This window comes from Chiloscyllium punctatum, chromosome 38 (genome assembly GCF_047496795.1).
Source record: "Chiloscyllium punctatum isolate Juve2018m chromosome 38, sChiPun1.3, whole genome shotgun sequence".
In the NCBI taxonomy this organism is placed as follows: Eukaryota; Metazoa; Chordata; class Chondrichthyes; order Orectolobiformes; family Hemiscylliidae; genus Chiloscyllium; species Chiloscyllium punctatum.
Window position 1 is genome coordinate 22956357 of NC_092776.1, and position 19819 is coordinate 22976175.

Below are 19819 nucleotides of genomic sequence, written 5' to 3' on the forward strand. Positions count from 1 at the left end.
GAAGATGATGGAGCAAGAATTCATGGGGATAATTCTGAATGCACAACAGAAATTCATCACAAGGAAGAAAAAACATACGAAGGACAGGTCAAGGCAACATGGCCGACAAAGGAAGTCAGGGACAGCTTAGAACCAAAGGAAAGGGAGATCATGTGTTGAATGTTGGTGGGGAACCAGAGGACTGGGAAGCCTCTGCAATGTCAGCAGAGGACAAGTAAAAAAACAATAAAGGAGAGAAGTTGAAATATGAGAGTATTAGCTAGTAATACAAAAGAAGATTGCATGAGTTGTTTTAGATATATAAAAGAGGAAGGCAAGAGTGGACATTGTTTTGCATGACATATTGCTGTCCAAAAATTAGTTGCTGCCTGTGTGTCACAACTGTAAACGTACTTCGATTTAAGAGTACTTTGGAATATCCCGAGGTCATAATAAAAACTATGCAAATGCTTTATTGTAAACTCATCACAGAAATCAGTACTCACTTCCAATTCAAAGTCAAGCCATAATTATGATTTATTTAATGAGCCCACCAATGGAAATTTAATGACTGCATTTTTATGTCTGGAAAATGAGGCTGGAGAAGTAGTAAGGGGGAACAATGAAATGGCAGAGGAAGTGAATAGGTATTTTGTATCGGTTTTCACAGTGGAAGACACCAACAGCATTCCAGGATTCTAAGAGAGTCGGGGGCAGAGGTGACTGTAGTGGCTATCGTAAAGGAGAAAGTGTTAGTGAAGCTAAAAGGTCTAAATGTGGATAAATCACCCAGACCAGATTACCCCTGAATTTTGAACGAGATAACTGAAGTGATTGTAGAGGCACTGATGGTGATCTTTCAGGAATCACTGGAGTGGAATCACAGGATTGCAAAATGGCTGATGTAAACCCTCCTTAAAGGAAGGAGGGAGAAGACAGGAAACTATAGGCCGGTTAGCCTCATCTTGGTTATTGATAAAATCTTAAGAGTCCATTACAAAGGATAAGATAGTAGAGTACTTGGAAGTGTTTGGTAAAATAGGGCAGATTTAGTACTGCTTCATCACAGGGAAGTCATGCCTCAAAGATGTTCGAATTCTGAGGAGGTAACAAGCAAATTAGACAAAGGAAAGCTGGTGAATGTGATCCATTTAGATTTCCAGAAGGCCTTTGACAAGGTGCCACACAGGAGGCTGCTAATTAAGATAAGAGCCCATAGTGATAGGTGCAAGGTACTGGCATGGACAGAGGACTGGCAGACCAGCAAAAGACAGAGAGTAGGGATAAAAGGGGTCATTTTCAGAATGGTATCCAGTAACGAGTGGAGTTTCACAGGAGTCCAGGTTGGGACCACAACTATTCATGTTATGCATTAATGATCTGAACAAAGGAACTGATGGTAATGTTGCTACATTTGCAGATGACACAACGACAAGTGGAGGGATAGGTAGTGTTGAGAAAGCTGGGAGGCTACAGAAGAACTTGTCAGTCTAGGACAGCAGACAGAAAATTGAAGATAGAATACAATGTGGGGAAGTGCAAGGTTATGCACTTTGGTAGGAAGAACAGAGACACAGACGTTTTTTCTAAATGGCGTAAAACTTCAGAAATCTGAAGCATAAAGGTCTTGGGAGTCCTTGTTCAGGATTCTCTTAAGGTCAACATGCAGGTTCAGTTGGCAGTTAGGAAGAAAAATACATCATTGCACTCATTTCAAGAGGACGAGCATACAAAAGCAAAAATATACTGCTAAGGCTGCATAAAGCTCTGGTCAGACTCCATTTGGAATACTGCGAGCAGTTTTCAGCCTTGTATCTAAGGAAAGACATGTTGGTGTTGGAGGGGGTCTAGAGGAGACAGAGATATACAGCACAGAAATAAGCCCTTCAGCCCAACTCATCCATGCTGACCAGGTTTCCTAAATTGAACTAGTCCCATTTGGCCCATATCCCTCTTAACCTTTCCTATCTATGTACCTGCCCAAATGTCTTTTAAATGTTATAACTGTACCAGCCTCTTCCATTTCCTCTGGCATCTCTATATATGCACTACCTTTTATGTGAAAAATGTGCCCCTCAGGTCCCTTTTAAATCTTTCCTCTCTCATCTAAACCTATGCCCTCTAGGTTTGGATTCCCTTATCTTGGGGGGAAAAAAACCTTAGTTACTCCCTTATCCAAGCCCCTCATTACTTTATAAATGTCTATAATGTCACCCTGCAGCTTCCTACATTTGAAGGAACGAAGTCCCAGCCTATCCAGCCTTTCTTTTTAACTCAAACCTCCAGTCTTGGTAACATTTTTGTAAATCTTATTAAACTGGAAAGGGCACAAATAACATTCTTCCAGTAGCAGGGTGACCAAAATTGGCCTGACCAGTATCTTGTACATGACACCTCAATTCCTGTACTCAATGCTCTGACCAATGAAGGCAAGTATGCCAAACTCCTTCTACCTGTGACGCCACTTTCAGGAACCATGTACCTACACCCCTAGGTCTTTGTTTGACAACACTCCCCAGGGCCCTGCCTTTAACTGTGTAAGTTCTGCCTCATGTGTCTTATCAAAATGCAACATTTATTTGTTTTATAGTCCATCTGTCATTCCTCTGCCCACTAGTCCAATTGATCAATACCCTGTTGTACCTTCTTCACTGTCCACTAGCCATGCTGCTATATTTTCATTCAAAATTATTTAAATGATGAACAATAGTGGACCCAGCACTGATTCTTGCAGCACACTGCTAGTCATAAGTCTCCAGTCTGATCAACAACTCTCTACCACCACCCTCTGTCTCCTACTGTCAAGCCAATTTTGTATCCAACTGGCTAGCTCTCCCTGAGTCCCACATGATCTAACCTTATGAACCAATCTACCATGTGGAACCTTGTCAAAGGCCTTGCTAAAGTCCATGTATGCAACTCTTCAAACAACTCAATCAAATTTGTAAGACATGATTTCCCATGCACATAGTCATTTAGTGCTGAAAAAGATGTTTAGTTAATGATCCCAGGGATGAAGGACATGTCATATGAGGAGCTTTTGAGGATTCTGAGTTTGCCATAGTTTAGAAGGAGGAGGAGGAAGGATTTCATTGAAACTTACAGAATACGGAGAAGCCTGGATAGCATGGACATGGGGAAGATGTTTCCACTAGTAGGAAAGACCAGGACCAAAGGGCACAGTCTTAGAGTGAAGGGACAACCCTGTAAAACTGATATGAAGAGGTAGTTCTTCAGCAGAGGGCGATTGATCTGTACAACTCATTGCTGCAGAAGACCGTGGAGACCAAGTGTTTTTAAGATAGATAGATAAGTTCTTGATTGGTAAAGGGGTCAAGGATTATGGGGAGAAGGCGGTAGAATTGGTTGAGAAACACAACAGCCATGACGGAATGGTGGTGCTGACTCAATGGACCATTTGGGCTAATTCTGCTCCGATGTCTTATGGTCTTATGTCGCATGCAGTGCATCTTAAATCATCCAATTAGTTGCAATTTTACAATTAGTAAATCATTTTACCAAAAGAAGGCAAAGCTATAATATAGGATCAATCGTTATAGTTCAATTGTAACAGCTTAAAACCATACTACAGGCAGTAGAACAAGACTTAACTCTGGAAGATAGGCATTTTAAGCCGTTTCTTCATGATGTCACACAGGTGTGATCTTTCCAATGCCTCCCCACCTCAAACTTCAGTGTATGTAAAGAATGGTGTCTAGCTCAGCTCCTTGGACAGCAACGAACGTTTCAACCACTACCACTTCCATATTTATCATTAGCAATTTTAACTTCAATTTCAACATGTGCTGATTTAAGAACTTAAAGGAAGTAATACCAATGTAAACTGGAGGTATTTCAAAACTTTATTGCCTGTGTCCTTAAACTACATCCAGTCATTTATCACCTGCATGCTTGTTCTTTTACCTTGGCTCTCAGCTAAATAATTCCTGCATTTTAAAAAGGTAATTTTTATTTTCAAAATTTTCCAAAACCTCACCTCTCCCCGTCTCTGTCATCTTTTCCAGCCTACAATTTAACATATCTATGCTCATTTAATGTCAAGCTTTGAAGCACCACTGCTCCACTGTGCCATTAGCTTCCTCGACTCTAAGCTGTAAAATGCACTTGAACCACGAACAGGTTTTACCACTTTCAAACTCATTATTTTTTAGTTTCTTTCCTCCGACGAGAGCGGTTACTTTCAGCATAGGTAAGGGCGAGATAATTGCATTTCCACCCATAATTCTTTCAAGTTGCACCTGGTATAGATATTGAAATTATTAAGCTCATCATTTGAACTCAACTGGCGACAGAACAACTTGAATGATAATGGATTCTATTTCCTTGCCCAAATGGTCCAAGCTACATTTACAAACAAATCTGCTTAGAATAATGAAGAAATACAGAAAATGCTTTTCAAAAGGGGTTATACTTATTTATAAAATATCTATATGAAATAAAGCAGATTTTGTACAGCTAAATATTTACCTCATCTGAGAGATGGTCACAGTGTTCTATAAGTCGATATCGTAACTGATGCTTATTTTCTCCAACTGTTTCAGATTGTCTCTGATCTCCTAAGAGGAAGAAAACTAACTCCCGTAGCATTGCACTTGACGTGATCTGGCGTATGGTGCGATTTAGCAGCGATATTGACGTCAGAATACCAATTTCTGATCTGTATAAGCACAAAAAAACAGAACTTTATGCATTAATTATGGTGGCTTTATGGACAAGACAGAATTGTGTGATGTACCTTGAGAATAGGGTTAACTTCTCTAAAGAAATACATATAGAAAAGAGTGATTTTTAAAAAATGAAAGTTGAGAAACAAGTCTGCAAAAGAATACTTCACAGCCTCTCACACTGTTTCTACCATTGAACCTTCTACATTTCTCTCTTGTAATCAAGCTGTCTGATTTATCAGAAATGGCAAAAACCAACCCTCTACTTTCCAAATCCCAGCCTCTCACAAATTACAAATGTTTGCTAATAAACTTCAATGTTAACTAGTTTAAAGATTAATGAGCACTGAAAACTCTGTTGTGCACTGCTTCCCTGAAGTTGAACAAAGCAATGATTACAGCAAAAAGTCGAACTAACTTACGTCTGAAGCAATTGTGGTTCCATAACTGGAACAAAAAATCTTTCTCGAATAGCCCTTGCCAAGGCAACTGCAGTGAGCTGTAAAATGAAGGACAGCTTAAATAAACAGCTGATGTTTACTTATTCCATACATTCTAAAATATTCTAATTAAATTGCAAAAGTCATGCAATGTTAATCTCTAAACATTAACACGTGGAAAAAGCAAGACAATGCCAGCATTTTAGGTTCATTGATACTAACTCTCTCCTAAATATCACTGAACTATTCAACTGCATCTTGAATTGCAGTTGTCTCTGCAGACTGCCTTACGTTTTAATCCAAACATTTATCACTCAGTATATATGTCACTCCTTAACACAAATCTATTTTAAACAAATTAAAACCTTTTGGTTCTGTTCAGTTAACTTACTTCAAGTCATGTTTTGGTTTATGTTAGGAACATTATGTAACAAGTTTTAGAAAGGAACGTTTTTTTATGTTTTTTTAAAAAAAACCTTTCTGCATTATTCATCTCTACATTCAAGATCAGTTTTCTTACTTTTCTCTATGCCCTCCCAAACCCATGTAAGTATTTTTATTTCACTAGCAACCAGAAATAAACACATTGCTTTACAAGTGCATTGTCAAGACTTAATATAAACTTCCCAAGTACCTGTACGCCACAGTAGAATGCAATTACACTGTCATATTGTCACAGCATTGAAAACACTGGCCTGAATTTTGCAGCTGTAATGGTGAAATGTTGTCCTGACAACAGTAGAACTAAATGCATTCTGGCATGGGTACCAACATGATTAAGTGTAAAAATCTAGAAATTGATAGAAGTGAGTCTCTGTCCCTTCACAGGGTGCGCTGTCAAGTTCCCATTGAGAAGGTGATGTGAACTTTGAATTCTACTTACTCTTGCGATAAACGCCCTTGAAAATGTTATGCCTCATCTTCCTGCAACAATTTGGTTCTATTCTGTGATCATTCACAGTAAAAACTATACTTTAAGCTCGACTTGCAATTTTACTGTACAATTAAAACAGATTATTTACTGTCTTACTACAGGCTTGGCTTATAAAGTTCATTTTACTTTATTATTAGCGTATTTTCAGTTTGTTTTTATATCTTAACCAATCATCTACATCAGGCAACAAAAAAGCCCCTTTTGTATTTAATCTTTCATATTAATCAACTGTCATTGGCAAAATGCTAGGAGTCTACTGTAAATGATGTAATAGCAGAGCATTTAGAATAACATATGATAACCAAGCAGAGTCAGCATCAGCATAGCATTATGAAAGGGAAATCAAGACAAATTTATCAGAATTCTACAAGGAATTAATAAGCAGGATAGATAGAGAGAAAGCAGTGGAAATGTATTAAATGTGGATTTCCAAAAAGGTGAATGATAAGATATTTACATAAGGCTGCTTAGTAAGACAAGAGCCCATGGCATTAGGGTAGTATATTAGCACGGAAAAAGGATTGGATAACTAAGAAGACAGAGAACTGGGATGGGGGGGGGGGGCTAACATTTTCAAGATGGCAACTCATAACTATTATAGTGCCACAGGAATCAGTGCTGGGGCAACAATCATTTCCAGTATGCATGAATAACTTAGATGAGGGACACAGATGTATTATCACCAAATTTGCAGATGACACAAATATAGGTGGGAAGGAAAATGACGAGGATTACACAGTCTGCAGAGGGATAAAGACGGGTGAAGTGACCGCATAAGAATTTAACAGATGGAATATAATGTGAATTTAAAAAGTGCAGCGGGGCAGGAAGAATAGAAGAGATGAAAATAACATTAGTTTTGCTTGTTGTCTGTATAGGATCTTTCAAGTTCATTACCTGCTGTTTTCGTGAGTTGGTGGGTTTGTGGGCTACCATGTTATTTACAAAATACTGCGCAAAGATTGTAGCAAACACAACACTGGATAAACAGGCAGAAAACTAGCCACCAGGATACTTGAACATCAACTAGCTATAAAATGACATGACCCTCTCTCACTAGTATCCTTATATACAGAGGAGGAAGGACACCACTTCGTCTGGGACAACATATCCATTCTAGGACAAGCCAAACAGAGACCCGCATGAGAATTCCTAGAAGCATGGCATTCCAACCGGAACTCTATCAACAAACACATCCAGTTAGACCCCATCTACACTCCGAGAAAAAGAACAGGACCATTTAAGGCCAAACTTTCGCTGTAGCAGTAGTTGGCAAGCAGTGGAGCTGATATGCTGCACTCAGTACCTTTCTGTTTACCCTCATTGCTGATGAAGGGCTTTTGCCCGAAACATCGACTCTCCTGCTCTTCAGATGCTGCTTGACCTGCTGTGCTTTTCCATCACCACGGTCTCAACCTTTACTATTTCATCTTTTTTGTTCCTAATTCTCAATATCCTTTAATTAACTTCTATACTCATTGCATAGGTAATTTAGTTTTTTGGTTTCTGGCATAGGTATATTAAATTGGGTTATTTAACTATGTCAGTGAACTATCTTCGTATCAACCAATTTTATTTGAGCAATGCAAAAGTGTCTAATCAAATATCACATTTGAACAATTATCAATTTAGCTTTCCATCTTGGATACAAATGTGTTACCCAGGATAAACAGGCTAGCAGAATTCCTTTAGTGCATTAAAGAGTTATAGCACTTTTCAATTGGTTACTTCAATTTGTATGGAATTTAAATGTATTGAAGATGGAGTTTGAACGAAAAATAATTATCCAACTCATCAAATTAATTTCTTGAGTTCATAACTGCCATTATGGTACTCAGCTGGATTTAGTAGCTCCCTCATACTTTGGTACCTAGTACCCTAATTAACAGGATATTTTTTAGAGTTGTCTTGGGAATAAGATGTATTGTGCATGAATTTTTCTATAACACACAACCCTGCTGAAATTATGTTGCTGCCTTCATGAAAACATACTCTAGACAAGCTTCCAGTCACTAAGGGTATTCTAAACAATGTTAACACAAAACTTCAATTTTTCAATGAATTCACTTTCTATCCCTATTGTTCAAACCTTGTGGGCTTCCTTAATTAATTGGTCACAATAATCCAGCCAAGATAGGAAAGAGATGAGGGCACGCTTTCCCGGAAAAGCTGTGGCATCTTCTTTATGGCTGTAAGAGTCTAATCTGTAAAACAGAAAATACAATTTGTAGAAATAATCTGCACATTATAACAACATATTTAACTGAATTTAATCCTTAAAAGACACGACATCCAAAAATGCTTTCTCATTGATAAGCACAAATTAAACTCTAGTTAAGAGTTCATGACACATTTATGAAAAAAGGTCAATTTTCAATACGACATAAAAACAAAATCTGCTGACATTTGCTTCAGATTTAGCAAAATGGATGGAATGGACATAAAGATCTGGAGCAGTCACACAGAACTGGAGGTGGTAACTTGTCCTCTGAATTCACCCCATTATATGAGTTTTAATTGATTTATTTCGCATCCAAGACAGATGGACAAACATCTGCAGTTAACTGAGGGATGAGTGGGTGGGTATATGATGGGTTTGGAGCAGATAGTTGGGTTGTTAGCAGTAGTCAGGTTGGAATGTTTGGGGAGTTGGTCAGGTCAGTCGATCAGGGTGGAGAGTGTGCAGTTTTGGATGTGGTAGGGGGTCTATAGTCACATCAGTGGGGTGGTGATAGGAGAGAAAATCAACACTGATGGGGTTAGTTGTGGCGCTCAATTTAGTTACATGGGTTACTCTGCAATGCCAAAGATTAAACTGTGTAAAAACACTGAAAACAAACTGGGGATTTTCTAAATCACAGAAGAAACGTACTGGACAGTTCACTAAAATGTTAATCTTTGTATAACTTTTGTATTGCAAAAGATAGTATGGTGGATTCATTAAGTTTTAAACCATACTCTGATTTTCACAAATATTGAAGGCTCTCTATGTCCCCAAATGCTCTCTCATCTTGCAATGGACACTTCCAGATTGGCCTGACCCACAAAATCTACTTCAGATTTATTTCCCAAGATAATTGGGGTGATGAACCTCTCATCCTACTCAGTCTAGTATATGTGTGACATCAGTCCCATACTTCGGTTAACCTGTCAAGGTGACTGGGGTTCAACACAATATATTCCTAGCCAGTATTGCCTACAAACTGAAAACAAAAATGTTAAAAAAAAACACCAGTCTTACTGCATTTGTTGTGTACCTCTCACCTAATGCCACCATATACAGCAAAAACATGAGGAATGAAACTGGACACTGATGGGCATAAGAAAGATACCTACAAAAGAAGCTAACAGCTGAATATGTTACAAACAAAACCACATTATCAGACTCGAAAACTAACTATGCCAAAAATAAAGGAACTGGACAGAAAGATTACTTTAGAAAAGTTATTGCCATGTGAAATGATTTCATAAATGATTAAAATACAAAGCTAGACACTGCATTTATCAGCGGTTAATAAAGCAGAAAAGAAATACTTTCATTTATGATTCATCTAACAGAAGTAAGAACCAAAGTTCTGGAAGAAATTGAACTGTAGATGAGAATCTATAGTCAATGGTAGATAAATGAAGAAATATCAAGGTCTAGATATTAAGGTCAAGCTAAGAGCACCACGATCCTAGCCTACAGCATTAAGATGTAAATCGCTAATCAGGAAGTCTGCCTAAGATTTTAGTTAAAAAAAATTAAGTTCTCTCCTATTCAACACAAGGCACAGACTGATGCTTTATAAATGGCAAATTGTTTTGTTGTCTGAAAGGAGTTCGCAAATCTTTTACCTAGGTGTTTATCTTGCGTGATAGACAAAAGACAGGGAACTGAATCAGACTTAAACAAACTCTTCATTTAATTTTGTAGGTACCAATACTCAATATGAAACACATATTTATGGCAACATTTACTTCTTACTTCGTCTAACTTAATTGTAACTCACTTCATTTAACCCTAACCCTAACTTTAACTCTAAATTTGGCTTGAAACAAATACTACCCCAATTTGAGTGAAGTGGCTAACTTTGCTCTCAGTGGAGATCTTGCCTAGTGGTTCTTTGTCTTCTCTGAAGATAACTTCAGGTCACGTGCTTCTCAAGTATTAATCTCTTGCAAAATCCATTGCTCTGCTAACGTTTATTACAAAATGTACTCGCTTCCAGGAACACATCTGGCACTCAGCCAGTGAATTTACCAAACCTGGTCAGACCATCTGATCCCAGCAATGGAGTTTTGTGGTAAACAACTCCCAAATGTTTACACCAAGTCATTAACAGCCACATTCCATGCTCCATGTAAGGTAATATGGTGCCAGTATGTCTGACAGATCACCATATGACCTCCCTTATTTGGTCAACACAGCATCATAGATTCCCTACAGTGTGGAAACAGGCCTGAAAACAGGCCCTTTGGCCCAACAAGTCCATGCCGCCCAGGAAACTGCAAATCACAGTTTACAGGACAGGTCACAACATGGTCTGGCTGCAGTTTTAACAGAGATCAGAACTTAAACTAGCTTGACCAAAGTTCCCAGTGGGCTTGATTGTGGCTCTTAACCAGTCTCATAGCCATTTTACTGGTAGCACAGTACTGGTAGTACTGACCACAGTTCATAGAAAACGTTCATTTTCAACTTAAACTACTAGTTGAAACAGACTTTGCCTGTCAAGCGCATTTCATTGCGGACAACATTTGACCAAATGTTAAGAGGTTTCATGTAAAAAGTGGAAGACCAAAATTCCAAAAAATTAAGTTGACCCAAGTCAATGACCTCTTTTCAATTTTTTACAACATATTGGATTCCATGCCTTGCGAGACTACCAACTGCACGACTTCTGTCCAGTTAGATTCAAAGGTAAGATCAATCAGAATAGTGCAACTTTAACTTGTCAGTGAAAAGTAAAAACTGCCATGCAGTAACACAAATCTTGTACAATTGTACCGAGACCACTGTCAACAGTCTTTCAACTGATTGCAGTCCCAAGAAATCTTCGGACTGTAGTCCAAAATGACATGTCTTTTTCACCACATGCAGAATCCGCTGTGTACTATCACTTTGCATTGTAGACAAAATTGGAAATAGTCATTTCTATGTGTAAACCACTATGCTTTAAATGTTTGGTTTAAAAAAAAACTAGATATTGACAATTTTACATAAATTGTATAGTTTGCTTGAAGGTAAGAGCAACTTTAAGACCTGCTGAGTTTCTCTAGCATTCTCTGTGGTTGTTTTAGTTTTCCAACATCCACTGTATTTTCTCTTTATTCAGGATTTTAAATAGTTGAGGGGGAGGACAATATCAGTACTCTCTATATTCTATGCCATTTGTAATTATTTAATTCAGAAGAAGTATAATAGTGAGTGATTAGTTTCACTTTTTCTCTTGTCTGCAGCCTTCCTATAATTGTAAGTAGAAGTTTAAAGAACATGTACAGAGGAAACTCGATTATCCGAAGGACATGGGAGGAGAGTATTTCATTCTGTTAATCAAATGCTGGATAATCAACGGTGGATAACATTGTTGGCCACACACCGGGACCTTGCGATTTTGTTCGGATGATCCGAAATTCGGTTAATCGAATGCTGGATAATCGAGGTTCCTCTATACTATGTCTTTCATTTAGCAAACAAACAAACCTGCTTTCTAGGATACTTATTGCAAATTATCTGACCAAATCTACTCAGTATCACCTGCATTTGCCAATGCAAAGTATTGAAGAAAAAAAAATTGAAGATACAATCTTATTCCACTTACCCCCAGTTAACTGACTCCAAAGATTCAATATCCATTGGATCTATCGACTGTGGCAGTGCTCTATAGAGCTTACCCAATCTTTCTGTAAGCAATTGGCATAAAGAAGTGTTGTCAGTCAGGCACTTTGCAGCTGCTGGCTCTGGCAAACTAACTAGCAGCATTAGACCCTCAGATGCTTTAACAACAATTCGACCATCCTGGAACACAAACAGAAAAACAGCTGGTTGGAACTACAAGCAGAAAATACAAATACCTTGCATGATTCAACCAATATTCATGAAAAGTCCATAAATTATCATGCGGACTTCAAATACAAAACAAATCTGATATCAAAGTGTTTTTAGCACTACATATTTCATTACATAATTTTTACTGCATGCTTTCAAGAATGCAGGAAATATGACAAGTAGAAAGCTTCTTCTAACATCTTTTATTGATAAGTAATACCTTTTCAATAAGAATTTTGTAGATGCTAATTAATGCGTTTGCAAAAATATTAAACTTGAACGTTTATTATTTATTTCACAAGCTCTGAAAGTACCCGTATAAAAATCTGACCCTGAATGATTTCACATTAGGTGGACTGGGCATGATAAATTCTGCACTGCAGGGTTTTTCTAATCTTATTTTTGATAAATCGATAAAAGAACGTAACTGCAGCATCAAATGAAAAAGGATAACCTGCAGTTTTAAAAGCAGACCTACCGGGCTTTTACTGAGGTTTATTAATGAATTCACCAGATTGTAATCTTGGCTTTGACGGAGATCAGAAGAATTTGCAGTGGCTGTTTGTAATGAAAGGGTCATGGTATTTAATGATGTAGAAAGATCAGTACTGTGTTCAGACAAGTCACTCCTGCTGTCCAATGGACTGACTACAGCTCTACAGGTAGCATTGTACAATCCTGTACTAGTGTTGGCTTCAGGAGGTTGCGCTTGTTCCATCTCTGATGATATGTCTGCAGGCACAACAGTATTTTCTGAAATAGCTACTTCTGTTTTCTGTGGGTTGGCAACTCCTGTAGCTCTAGATTTGCTCTAGGAAAGAAAAATATTTGGTTATAGCAGAAAGCTGAAGAGAGATTTAAGCATGCAGGAGAGTAATGAAGGCACTTTGGTGTATTGAATCATTAAAATACAATCAAAACAGCAATCTGTTCAAGCAAGTTGCTAAGAAGTGTGAAAATATCAAGAACCATTCTCTCAGCACGAAATTACCATTTACATTATTCCACCCAGAGATGACTCTGAACAGAGTAAATTTTGAAAGCTTTATAAATATGTTGATCTATTTTTGTCAATTAGTGTGATATGAATAGAAAAAATAAGTGTTGAATAATTATTTTCAAATTTTACACGGTTTATAACAAGCCTAGCTTAGAACATGGAATCTTCATTAAGCATATTTAGTTTGAAACATCACTAAATAAATCAGATCATATTATATGAAATAAAAGATTAATACCGTGATCAAGGTGAAGGCGGACTATGCTGTTATTCCTCCTTTAACATTGTGGTTGCATTTCTGATTCACAGCTTTAAGCAAACTATATGCTCCCATAGGGATCTACATTGAAGCCAGAGTCAGATTCCATTGGATATTTTCTTACCCAGAAAACAATCTACATGATGAAGTACTGTATCATGGGGAGACAAAAGGCGTTACATGCCACTGAACTTCTCGCCTTTAATCTGCTCCTGTAGTATGTGACTGGTCCAGTTTAGTTTTTACTGCTATCACTCAGGATGTTGGTAGTGGGGAATTCAATTATGTTGATGCTAGTGATTGTGGATGGTCATTTCCTGGCACTTAAGTGGAAGTAACATCATGCCACACATCAGACCAAACCTTGATGTTGTCCAGATCTTGATGCATATGGACACTGACTGTTTCAACATCTATTGAGTAGTGGATGATTCTGAATGTTGTGTGATCAGTAGTAAACATCCCCACTTCTAAAGTTAAGGTCAATGATGAAGCAGCTGAAGATTGGGCCATGGAGACTATCCTGAGGAACTCCTGCAGTGATGTCCTGGAGCTGAGATGACCAACCTCCAAGAATCACAACAACCTTGCTTTATGCCATGTGTGTTTCTAATAGAGTTTCTTTTCTTCCTATTGATCCAAATTTTCCTAGGTTCACTGATGTCATACATGGTCAGAAGTGATCTTGATGATAAGGCAAGTCACTCTCAAACATGCAATGAATCAAATGAAATAGAGCACATGTAGACGATTCAGTCCTTCAAAACTGCTCCTTCATTCAAGGAGATCATGAATGATATGTTAATATTTGAATTTCAAATTCTCATCTACGTTCTTGATTCCCCTGTTAAATAAAGGTCTATTCACCTCAAGGTTGTGCAATCCTTTGAGCAGATTCTCCTTACCTGTCTTGAAACATTGGCCCCCTAACTTTAAAACGGTGCCAAAGTTATGGACTGACTCACAAGAGAAAACATTCCTCCATGTCCACCCTGTTATGACCATTCACGATCGCATTCAATTAAGTCAGGGTCTTTTTCACTTATTCAGATTGCAAATATGCTTGCTGAGCTGGTAGATTTGTTCTCAGCTGTTTTGTCATCATGCTAGCTAACGTCAGTGATCCTTCGATGAAGCACTGGTGATCTGTCCCGCTAGCTGTGTCATGGTCTGCTGTGGTGGGTGATATCACTTCCGGTTCTTTTGCGGAAGAGGTTGATGTATGGGTCCAAATCAATATGTTTGTTAATGGCATTCCGGTTTGAATGCCAAGCCTCTGGGAATTCCCATGCGTGTCTTTGTTTAGCCTCTCTCAGGATGAATGTATTGTCCCAGACAAACCAGTGTCCCTCTTTGTCTGTGTGCATGGATAGCAGTGATAGTTGGTTCTGTCTTTTGGTGGCTAATTGGTGCTCAAGTATCCTGGTGGCGAGTTTCTTGCCTGTCTGTCCAATGTAATGTTTGTTGCAGTCCTTGCAGGATATTTTGTATATGACGTCTGTTCTGCTGATTGTTGGTATGGAGTCCTTTAAATTCATCAGGAACTGTTTCAGTACGGTGGTAGATTTTTGGGCTACCATGATGCCTAGAGGCCAGAACAGTCTGGTCATCTTCTCCGAGATGCCTTTAATGTATAGCAGGGTGGCTAGAGTCTCTGGGCGTGTTGCGCCTTCTTGTTATTTCTGTTGTGTAGGAATCAGCGGAGTGCGCTTATTGGGTACCCGTTTTTCATGAATATGTTGTATCAGTGTTTTTCCTCGGCTTCTCCCAGTTCCTGGGTGCTGCAGTGTGCTGTGGCTCGTTTAAATAATGCTTTGATGCAACTTCACTTGTGGGTGCTGGGATGATTGCTCCTGTAGTTCAGTATCTGGTCATTGTGTGTGGCTTCCTGCAAACGCTGGTCTGCAGCTCTCCATTGGCTTTTTGTTCTCCTATGACATCTAGGAAGAGAAGTCTGTTGTTGCTCTCTTCCTCTTTGGTGAATTTTATATTGATAAGGATGTTCTTTATGTGTTTTTGTGTTTCTTCTAATTAGTAGCATTTCATGATGACAAAGGTGTCATCCACATGGCGGACCCAAAGCTTGGGCTGGAATCCAGTGGAAACAAGCTCAGCTTGTCCCAATTTATCCTCAGAATACAACCTGCTCATTCCAGGTATCAATTTTGTACAACTCTTCTCACTGCCTCCAAAATATTAAATCCTTCCTCAGATAAGGAGAGCAAAACTGCACTATGCCATTTTGAAACATTATTTACTCTTAGGTATCTTTCCAAATAATCATACAGATACATTTTTTTAAACAGCCACCATTAACAAAAGCAAGGACTCAACACTTTCCAACATGCAACCTTGGTTTCAATTAAACTATGTATTTTCACCTGGAAAGGTTAAAATTGATGCTTGAATGCAATATTTTATAATATAAAACAGAAACCAACTATAAATGACACCATGACAAATCCTGCAAATAAAACACACAAGTATTACTAGCTGGAGAAAAAAATGCCAAAGAGCACTGACTTTAAAAAGGACAGAGATTATTTCATTGCAAGTTGTCATAAGAAAAGCATGCAATGTCTTTTTGGCTTCATGCATAAAATTTTCAGTTGGGTAATACACAGAGAAATGTTTCAGCTTTCAGGGAAGTATAAAAAAAATCTGGTATAAATTGTGCCATGTCTGGATACAATTCAAACTCAATATTTCATTAAAGTAGGTTTCATTATTTCTTAAAAAATCTAAACAATATTGTTTCCATTTTAGTGAACATTATTATACATCAGATTTTTAGGTTCATTTGCTCAATATAAAACAGTAGCAATAGTGGTAAGAAAGGTCTAAAGCAACAAATCTTTTCAGCCAATGGAGAGCTGCAGATAAACGTACAGCATTCCACCATGTTCTGATGGCAAGGAGGCCCTATGACACGCATGTTCAACGGTGTCCTCTTGTTATCATGATCATGCTGTGGTTTGGGTGGTGATTAGAAATCTGTCATAAATAAAATTCAAATTTATTTTTAAAACTCATACACTTGTAATTTGTTTAATTTGACAGGCCTGAACAAAATTTATATTTAGCGACATTTACATAATTTGGCCAACAATTCTGTTTTTATACTTAGTTGGCATGCTTGGCTTCAAAAGGCATTAAGAGTTGTTTATCTAACACAGGACATGCAAGATAAACTAGATATGATTAGCAGGTTCATTTTCCTATAGAAAGAATAGCAGTGAATTAGTCGGTTGCTTATAAAAATAAATGTCATGTTAATGAGCAAATAATCAGATTTATAGAACTCTTTTCGATCAATACCTTATCCTGCTTGGAACTTTGGCCTGGAACCAATGAAAATGTTGAATACAAAAGATGGAAATAGACTTAATATGAAGTTTAGAAAATTTGGAACAGTTTAGAAAGGTAGTTTTGAAAGTTAACAGAAACGTCCCTCATTTATTCAATCTAGTATATAAGCTACTGTGTTAGAGGGAGGGAGGCATCAAACACATTTTTCCTATTGGGGTCTTTTTTGGTCAATAATGTCATCACATCAGTTATATAGATAATAGAAGGAACGATCAAAGAACTAAGCAATAGTTAAACTGTATTATAAAAATGGTTACAGCACAATATACCTACCTCTAGGAAAAAGTTGACCAAATAGGGATCTTGTTTCAATTTTGCACAGACTATACAGAGAAACTGTATTTCCTCATTTTCCGTGGGGGCAGCAAGAACTTCACCACAAAGTCGAATTAATTTCTTTGGAAAAAATATAACATTGAAAAGAAGAATATTTAATAATAAACCCATGTTTTAAAAAACAACTCTTTTGCATATTTACACGTATTAAACAAGGCATTGATTAATAAGGACTAGTTTGAACTGAGGTTCACTCTCTAGAATGTTCTTAGCCACCACTTGATATAAAGCATATCAATTAGCCAAACTGAAAAACATTCGTGATTTAACTCAATTACCACAATAATGGTTTTTATGCTAGTGTAAGAGTTTATAAATTTATCCCTTTTTCTGCAATACCCCAATCTTAACTCAAATAATTCATGCTGTTGTATAGTTCTAGACTGCCAGTAGCCTTGGGCATCCTGATGCAATAACCATGCACAAAAGTGACAGCCAAGACTAGGGTTTGTTCAACAAATAGCTGCATTCAGTTCCATAAGTGCTGCCCATTTTCTGATAGTCCTTCCAAATGGATATTCTACATTTGCAAGTTTAAATTGTGGAAAATCATAATAGTCTATGTAGCAGGACTCAACTGCTGTCTTGAAAAGTATAGTTTTCAGAATACATCACTTGATCACAAACAGGAGCAGGGATTCAACAATTTTTCTTTTCTACTCTTGGATATTATGACTAAATCTATGTATCACCTGCTATTCAGGTAATGGCTATTTAGATCATTATAGAATAGGTAAACGTTAGGACTTCCTTACTTAAAAGATTTGGCTCTACACCAGACAAAACAACTATCTTCTAAGGCAAGGAGGAGCAAAAGCTCTTCCTATGTAATATAATAGACAATTTGAAGAATTAGGCCTTTATTTTCAGAGTGACTGTCAACTGTCTTAGTTTATAATCTTCTTCATTCAATCTTGACCAGGTGCCAGCTCATCTGTTTACATCACAGAAATATGCATTTGCTCAAGTTAAAAAATATTTAGCACATCACTGTGGCACCTGTCACTTTTAAATACTGTAATGAGACCATACCTGGACAGGTCGATGGACATTTATGTGCGGCAACAGAGGTTGTTTAATTCTTCCTAGTAATTTTGTATAGAAAATTAGGACTTGTTGCTTCATGCCTGGTGGGCACTACAAACCAGAGAAAAATAAGTAGCAATGAGAAGTTAAACACACTTCTGGAAAATAAATGATTCAAATTACATAACATAAGCAATTATTTGATGACAGTGTATGATATACACATTTAAACTTGAATGATTTGCTCCATCAATTTTCAATGGCAATAGCATTATTTTGGCTTTAAAATACTGAAACATTTTGTTTTTAAACAAAAAAAAACCTCTTATCAGCCTAATTCTTTTATATGTTGATCTCAATCATGACAATTTTATTTCCAATAATGCTGATGCTCAGAGTCATGCTGACTTTCATGCAAACAGCATTCTGGGACCACTTAACATACTTGCTGATGCATTGCATTATGTCCCTCTTGCTCATTACCTTCAGAGAATTAATTTACAGTTTTGAAGGTTTTAAAGAATTAGGCACATGTGTGTTCAAATGAAAAACCTCTAAGAGAAAAACCTACCACATTTAACAAATACATCAAGTTTGAGGACTTAACAAAAACCACTCCTCAGTAAAAGAGACATTTTCGTGCTATGTTGGCACGTTATTATAAATTCAAATATAAACAATACAAAATGAAGCACAGCAAGACAGCGGGCAAAGAGATGTCCCTCCTTGATATGCTCAATGCTTTCTATGCTTAGTTTGAGCAGAATGCCAGTAGTGCGGTGATGCCCGCCCTGACAGCCCCAGACACGCCTCTTCCCTCAGTCACCGCTGCAGATGTCAGATCAGTCTTCCTGGGAGTAAACCCAAGGAAAGTGACAGACCCAGAAGGTGTCCCCAGCTGAGCACTCAGACCCTGTGCAGACCAAGTGACGGACATATTCACTGACCTGTTCAACCTCTCCCTCCTACAAGCCAAAGTCCCCACATGCTTCAAGAAGACCACCACCATCCCTGTACCTAAGAAAGCACATGCAATGTGCCTTAACGACTAGTTATCTCCTGTCACTATCTTGATCGTCTTGAATAGCTGGAGTAGTATTTAATTTTACCCATATATAGGTATTCACAATGAGTCATAAAAGATCAAGTGATTATGAAGCGCTTTATGCTGAGAAAAAACATCAAAAATAAGCAATTTGGATTACATGATCTAAATGCCAAGAATGTTAGAGTTATTTCCCTCCTATGCAAACCTTTAACTATTAAGGGTCTAAAAGGATTGGAACAAGCGTGGGCTGTAGAGGAGGAGGACAATGAACAAGATTGAACCAAGACGTGATGCCTGGAAAAGTTTTGAAGAGGCAATGACTATCTTTAATGAGAGCTCCTTGATAGACAGCATGATTCAGGAATGAACAGAAACATTAACAAAGCAGTCAACAACTACAGAGAGCTCTAAAAAGTGAAAAAAAAAGTGCAGCTATCACAGGAAATAAAATCTTTACAGGTCCAACTGCAAAGATATTTGAAAGGGATGGTGTTTAAAGTCCTCCAGCTGGTCAAAAATGCAACGTAATGACCTTCCAAAAAGTATTCCCAATCCCAAGACAAACTCATCTCCACTACAATTCACCTGTTCCCCTAGTGAGACTTGACAGCTTGGTGAGTATCCAAACTTAATGTTTTCTTAACTTTATTGTCATTGGATAGACCTGAGAAGAGTAAAAAGGCAGTAGGAGTATACTTAGAGAGAAATCAGG

The 19819-nt window shown here is 37.7% G+C and overlaps 1 protein-coding gene across 1 annotated transcript in view; it reads right to left on the reverse strand.

Annotated features, from left to right (window-relative positions):
• fhip2a (FHF complex subunit HOOK interacting protein 2) overlaps window positions 1-19819 on the reverse strand; it is a 54945-nt gene that overhangs the window by 11376 nt on the left and 23750 nt on the right. Inside the window, exons 4-10 of the mRNA XM_072557361.1 lie at window positions 18066-18170; window positions 16971-17093; window positions 12548-12880; window positions 11843-12039; window positions 8128-8242; window positions 5087-5163; window positions 4468-4657 (exon numbers count right to left, since the gene is read on the reverse strand). Of these exons, the coding sequence (XP_072413462.1) occupies window positions 4468-4657; window positions 5087-5163; window positions 8128-8242; window positions 11843-12039; window positions 12548-12880; window positions 16971-17093; window positions 18066-18170 (1140 nt within the window). The remainder of the gene's footprint in view (window positions 1-4467; window positions 4658-5086; window positions 5164-8127; window positions 8243-11842; window positions 12040-12547; window positions 12881-16970; window positions 17094-18065; window positions 18171-19819) is intronic.